The sequence below is a fragment of the Diaphorina citri genome, unplaced genomic scaffold (genome assembly GCF_000475195.1).
Source record: "Diaphorina citri unplaced genomic scaffold, Diaci psyllid genome assembly version 1.1 scaffold1509, whole genome shotgun sequence".
NCBI classification, from domain to species: Eukaryota; Metazoa; Arthropoda; class Insecta; order Hemiptera; family Psyllidae; genus Diaphorina; species Diaphorina citri.
In genome coordinates this window covers 1-7,080 of record NW_007378935.1, presented here as the reverse complement: position 1 = coordinate 7,080, position 7,080 = coordinate 1, and the positions used below count along the sequence as shown (strand labels likewise).

Below are 7,080 nucleotides of genomic sequence, written 5' to 3'. Positions count from 1 at the left end.
ACACAAATAACGTTATCAATTTGAATTTAACTCAAATTCAAGACTAAACCGGGGGCTATGTATGTTTTAGTCTATCCATTGTAACTACTTTGACTTTCTTTCTTTTGCTTCAAGTAATCTTTAAAGTTATTAAGATAATGAAAGGTAACTTTAAGCTAAGCCACGAGACAATAAGTAGTTTGAGAGATCTCTGAACATGTTTTCAAACGACAACATGGGGGCGGGGGCGACCATTTTTGAGAGGTGACGACAGGAAAGTAAATCCTTTTTAATCAAAGGTACATACTTACTCTTATAAGGTACCGACTGACTGCCTTGTCCCACACTATAATACCCCACTGGGTCCTGTCCGGACTCAACGTCTTGAAGCATCAAACGTAAAGCATATGAAGCGTTTTCAATACAAAGTAGGGTCACCTCCTGAAAGTATGACGTAGCAAACTCTTCAGCTGATCATCATCAGATGCCAAACACGCCATTTTTACGCGAACACGGTCGGATCAATCGAATCAACCATCACGCAGACGGAATCATTCGCGATCCGGCGCCCAAGCCTAAGGCGGGCCCCGCCTTAAAATAGGACTGTACCCTATTACAAGCAAGAGCCGTGCGACCGAAAGAGATAGGACAGAAGGAAGAGAGAAGCAAAAGCCCCTTGCTATTCCTGGTATCGTCAATAATGTCAAGGAGAACACGTTGGAGAATTTTTTTTTTTTTTTGTTTTACGCGAACAAAGTATGAGCAAGCTCTATAAGTTGAAAATTTGTTGTCCGCCCTCGGTCAGCATTTGGGTCACGAGGATATAAGTGATGTAGAATCGTGGCCGGGACAGAATAAAGACAAAGGGGATGCAATTCAGGGCACCGTAAGATAACAAAAAGTCTAAAAAGCTTAAATGTTTTAAATAAAAGTTAAAAAAAGAGGGAAGCTTAGAGTGGGCCCGTTCTCACCAGCATTATTAACGTTGGTGTTTTAAAAACCAAGTTAGCCTCGTGCCCCTTCTTTTCGAGAGCAAATGACGACCATAAGTTACAGTTCCCACTCACTCAGTCAGTCAGTTCCTGATGGTGGATTTCACCAATATTTTTTCAGTCCTTAGAAGACCTGTTAAGCTAACAGTCTGTTAAGTTCCATCTGATTTGCATAGGCTTAACAGGACCGTTAAGCTAATTGGCTGTTAGGGGCTGAAAAGAAGGTTGGTGAAATCCACCATGAGAGAGAGGTTGATTTAAAATTTTTCAACCAAATGAGATTGATCGAGAGTTAATCGAGTTTAAACGCTGATCCACAATCATAATTCATAAACAAAGTATTACCTATACTTAACTCGTTCGTATCTGAGCTGAGCGCAATCCAAGTTCCAGTAAGCACGCCTAATACCTATATATGTAGATGACAACAAGCGGGGACCGTCCCTCCGGGAATTTTTCGATCTTGGTTAAAGAAAATCAGTATTTATGTACCTACCTATTTTGTTTAATATTCAGTTTGTTATTATTCTTGATTTGATGATTTTTTTTTTTCATTTATTTTACTTTCATGTAATGATTTAAAATCAAGACTAGAGCCCGTTCTCCCTTGATTCTCAATATAATGTTTAAGTCACCCATCCATTTATTGGCCTTCCTCGGCGTAGCTTAACATAGGTAACGCTAAAACCGTTCCTAAATTAACGACTGAAGTGTTATCTAAAACTTTCTCGCTTTGAGTTTATAGGTCGTCGCGACAAATTTCAAGATCAGAGCTCATTTTGTGTGAGAAAGTGTGAAAAAAATCCCCCAAAAACCAGTTTTTTGGTTTTATGGTTCTCTGGACAAAATTTGCACCACCACTTTCATGTTCCTGGTAAAAAGACCTTTAATTTGATATATAGGTCGACCAGGATTGGATAAGTCCTTCTATGGGGACAGACAGACAGACGACACCGAAGCGAATACAATAGTCCGTCCACTATACCTTTTATTATTACTATTGTAATTTAATAAAGGAAGGACGGACTAAAAATTGCTGTAGAAACTTAGATGGCAGAAAATAATAGAAAATGAAAACAAACGTACCTTCACAAAGAACAAACATTGTTTATCACTACATAAAACTACCAACCTAACTTTGGAGAAGTTATTATCAAAGGAATGTTAGCAGGTTAGTACCCACTACATATCGCAGTGCTAGTGGAATAGTGACACATCTCGAAAAATGTGATTTTTCGGGAGAGCAAACCAACTCCTGAACGGATAAGTTTCGTTCTCGAAACGGCTGGTTTTCTCCTATCGTGTCTTTCTCCCTTCGCGAGACGATAAGACCTTAACAGTTCCCTCTATCAAAAAAAAAAAAAAAAAATGGGTTTTCCCCCCTCCGCGGGACGATAAGACCTTAACAGTTCCCCCTATCAAAAAAAAAAAAAAAAAAATCGATCTTTTGAGTTTTGTCCGGGGGCCGGGCATATTTTTTTGAAACCTAGGAATGAGCGGAAAACGAGTTTTTCGAAATTATGACTTGTATCACTTGTCCCCTGGTACTGTAATCTTTGCACACAATCTAACTTTATGAAAGGGGAATATTGCAGCGTACTCTACATCATCGCATAAACATTATCACAATGTTAAACATACTTTATCATGGAATCTAAAAAAAAAAAAAAATGTTGACGGTATTTGCGGTTCAGAGAAAAAAAATCTGTTTTTTTTTTCCGTTCCGAAAGCTTTATTATTAGCTTTTATATTAATTAAAATCGTCCTTCTGGCCACATGTTTGTGAAGTTAGCATGTTGGAAAGCCTTTACCCTAATTGGTATCTACAAGCAAAAGCATACCTTTTTTTTCAAGAATGAAAAGTCGGTAGGTAGGTAGGTACATAATGTTGTGTACATCTATCTAGCTTGTTGCTTTTTCTCTCCCTCCCTCCCTCCCTCTCTCTCTCTCTCTCTCTCTCTCTCTCTCTCTCTCTCTCTCTCTCGCATCTCTCTCTCTCTCTTCTCTCAGTCCACTTCCTCTCCTGTTCCTTCTCTCTACTTCGAATCTACTCTCTTCTCTGTAAATATTTATTAATTAAGAAAAATAATAGAACAGATGAGAGCGAGAGGAGCCAGAGAGAGAGAGGAGAGAGAGGACAGTGGCGGAGAGCATAATAACTAGGCTATGTTCAAGTTATTGTAGAGGAAAAAAGAGATGTGTTTCTGACAAGAGAGACGGAGAGATGTAGGATAGAGAAAGACATGGATGAGGAGAGAGAGAGTGTAGGATAGAGAAAGACATAGGTAAATAGAGAGACAGAGGATAATGGAGACAAATATGAATAATCATACTGGGTTAGAATAAAAATACTTTTTTCGCACCTAAAGAAATATACTACTCTTAGATAATGTTTAGTGGTTACATCTCGTAAATCAAGGAGATAGCGTGGGAGTGTTGGGTTAACCCTGTCCCGGCGGCCATGTTTTAAAATTCCATCACTCCTAATTCAATTACCTCCTGTTGAACCAATGATCCCGGATTACGAATATCTAGATCTCGACCGCAGTGCACTAATAAAAATTAGATAAAACTACAAATTAATATATTATATCAACCTCCGCGATAAATACTTCTAAGTAGGTATCTCAACTCTACTCGCCAACCTCAACAGAATACAGAAGAATACAGAATGAATGCGCCAGAGCTTCTCGCTCTCTACCAAACACACGATATGGCGTCATACTGCCATTCAGACATCCAGGATTTTATTGAAGGGGGGGGGAGATGTGAGCTCCAAATTTTCAGAGTCCAGCCCATAGTAAAGGAGTGAAAATAAAGGTCAAGGGGGGGGGGAGGAGGGCCTGGGGCCCCTAAAAGCGGCCCTGTCTACTACGTAAGATAGGCATTGGTTGATTTCTGTTCTCATAAACTCGGAATGAATGCTCGTCATTCAATTCATTATCAAGATCAGTCAGTGTCTATTTTGTTCTGAGCCAGAGTGTTTCGTTCACAATTACTATAACCTGTTGTTTATTTTCCTGTGTTGTTTCTTTTATTTATAGTCAGTGTTGATTACTTCGGCTTTTTACTGCAGGTGCGCAGGTAGGTACCTATCTAGATATCTTCCTCCCTCAACTCATTTCTCTCCCTACGCTCATGATCCCAGATGGGGACAGAATTACGGTTGACGTAATTTTGATTTTAACCTCGCTTATACAACCTCGCTTATACAGCTATTGGGTTTTTTTCCAACAGGTTTGATAGAGGAAAATGTAACTACTGGGCTCTTATCGTCCCGAGATCGACGAGAGGAGAAGGACAGGATAGGAGAAAGTTAGCCGTTCCAAGAGCGAACCTTATCTGTTACGATAAAGTCCGAACCGGGGTAGGGAATTGAAACCGCGAGTAAGCAGGCGCGCTATCCTCCAAACTCCAAGCTAACTAGGCTGCTATCTTTAATTACCTACCTACTTAGATATAACCTAATCCATTCACCTTATCAGTAGAAGGTAGAAGTGTAGGTCGTCCGTAAAAGATCAGAAATTTTGTCATCATGAGCAGATCGAATCGGTAAGTTTTTAGTTGATTCCCTTTAAGGAAGGCTGAGTTATTATTATTATTATTATTATTATTATTATTATTATTATTATTATTATTATTAATTATTAGCATCATTATTATTAATATTTTACGCTATAGGTATTTGGACAGGCATGGTTGGGGAGATTTTCAATCTACCTACATACCTATGTACATACCGCATACGGAACCTAACATCAGGTACCCTAGTTTGAACTTATTTATTTATTTTTTTAATCAGTCTAGTTAGCTTGGAGGGTAGCGCACCTGCCTTGTAAGCTCCAGGTCGCGCGTTCAATTCCCGCTCGGGGCGAATTTTACCCATTCTAAACCGAGAAGGTTCATCTTCGGAATAGCTGATTTTCTTCTAGTCTGTCCTTCTCGGAACAATAAGACCTCCGTTCTTACTAGCTAACAGCTAACTCTATCCTTTGAAAAAAGCTCAACGTCACTGAATAGATCAGTTGCGCTTACTTGGGTGATGTTTCAAAGTCATAGAGCAGGAAAAATGAGGACCAACGGAATAATTTTTCTTTTTCTTCTACGACTTCTAGATACCGAGATAAATCGATTTAAAAAATACCGGTAAATCGTAAAGTTTGACGTTACGGCATACGCTCCCGTAGGCAATGACGTCATAATTCATGACTCCCGCTTCGTTTGTTTGAGCGCAAGCGTTTCTGCGCAGTTTGACGTGAAATCTGACGTCACATCTCTTTGAACTTTTTCATTAGAACGGCAATTAAAAATTGAATTTTCGACCTTCTAAAGTTATTTTTTCGGAGTTTCGACCTCAGATTTGGATTTTTCACTACGTTTTACGTAGGAATTGACCATTTATTAGTAATTTTTACCCATTTGCAACTCCTCCATTACTGCTATGGTCCTTAGTGACGAGTAAAATAATTATAAAATTGTTAATTTAAGTTTAACTATTGCAATAAACACACTGATGGTGGATTTCACCAATATTTTTTCAGTCCTTAGAAGACCTGTTAAGCTAACAGTCTGTTAAGTTCCATCTGATTTGCATAGGCTTAACAGGACCGTTAAGCTAATTGGCTGTTAGGGGCTGAAAAGAAGGTTGGTGAAATCCACCATGAGAGAGAGGTTGATTTAAAATTTTTCAACCAAATGAGATTGATCGAGAGTTAATCGAGTTTAAACGCTGATCCACAATCATAATTCATAAACAAAGTATTACCTATACTTAACTCGTTCGTATCTGAGCTGAGCGCAATCCAAGTTCCAGTAAGCACGCCTAATACCTATATATGTAGATGACAACAAGCGGGGACCGTCCCTCCGGGAATTTTTCGATCTTGGTTAAAGAAAATCAGTATTTATGTACCTACCTATTTTGTTTAATATTCAGTTTGTTATTATTCTTGATTTGATGATTTTTTTTTTTCATTTATTTTACTTTCATGTAATGATTTAAAATCAAGACTAGAGCCCGTTCTCCCTTGATTCTCAATATAATGTTTAAGTCACCCATCCATTTATTGGCCTTCCTCGGCGTAGCTTAACATAGGTAACGCTAAAACCGTTCCTAAATTAACGACTGAAGTGTTATCTAAAACTTTCTCGCTTTGAGTTTATAGGTCGTCGCGACAAATTTCAAGATCAGAGCTCATTTTGTGTGAGAAAGTGTGAAAAAAATCCCCCAAAAACCAGTTTTTTGGTTTTATGGTTCTATTGTGTGTTACAATCTCTCTGTGCTGGTAAGACTTATTGTGTGTTACAAGCTCTCTGTGCTGGTAAGACTTATTGTGACAAGCTCTCTGTGCTGGTAAGACTCAGCCTGGATCCATACAGTAACTAGCTGAATTCCGGAGCGAAGCGACGGATCAGGATCTACGTATGAATACATAGGACGATATGGGTACACAAAATAAAATCTGAAAATGTATTCAATCACTGTTGAGTATTATAAGTAGGAAATTGTAGAACGACATCGGGTCGTATTATGTCACGACTATACCCACATAACCAAAGTGGGATTCTATCCGGCTAGAACTCAGATGGAATCGGGATAGAAGCAAGCCGAATCGGATTCTATCCGGGTAGAATCGGTATGGAGTATTATAAGTAGGAAATTGTAGAACGACATCGGGTCGTATTATGTCACGACTATACCCACATAACCAAAGTGGGATTCTATCCGGGTAGAATCGGTATAAATGTCCTCCCGTAACGCGTAACCCATATAGAATCCGGTTTCTAGCCACGTAGAATCCTGATTCTAGCCACGTAGAATTTCTATTCAAAGCCTTTAATGTTGTTATCTCAGATAACCAGAATGGTGTACTCATGATAATCGCCAACTACACTGGAGATGTGCTCAACTTTGGCATTGCTTGTGAGAAGGTCAAAGCTCAAGGTCATGCGATTGAGATGGTTACAGTGGGTGAGGATTGTGCCTTGTTAAACACAGGCAGAATCTCATTGGCAGGCCGCAGAGGCATGTGCGGAATTGTATTTGTCATCAAGGTGAGTATGTTAAAGGTTTTTTTTTTTTTTTTTTTTTTTTTTTTTTTTTTTTTTA

General features: G+C 38.9%; 1 protein-coding gene and 1 long non-coding RNA gene across 2 annotated transcripts; both read left to right on the top strand.

The window, feature by feature from the left end:
* Positions 1-3,843: 3,843 nt before the first annotated feature.
* On the top strand, positions 3,844-4,805 carry LOC113470315. The gene is made up of 3 exons (XR_003393411.1): positions 3,844-4,055; positions 4,209-4,523; positions 4,653-4,805. It is a non-coding gene; the product is annotated as an uncharacterized LOC113470315 (long non-coding RNA).
* A 1,435-nt stretch (positions 4,806-6,240) lies between these two features.
* Positions 6,241-7,029, top strand: LOC103516209 (putative 3,4-dihydroxy-2-butanone kinase; the record flags this gene model as incomplete). The annotated part of the gene is made up of 2 exons (XM_008481170.2): positions 6,241-6,292; positions 6,826-7,029. A coding segment is annotated over exon 2 (184 nt), but the record flags the coding sequence as incomplete, so codon positions are not given.
* Between the last annotated feature and the right edge of the window lie 51 nt (positions 7,030-7,080).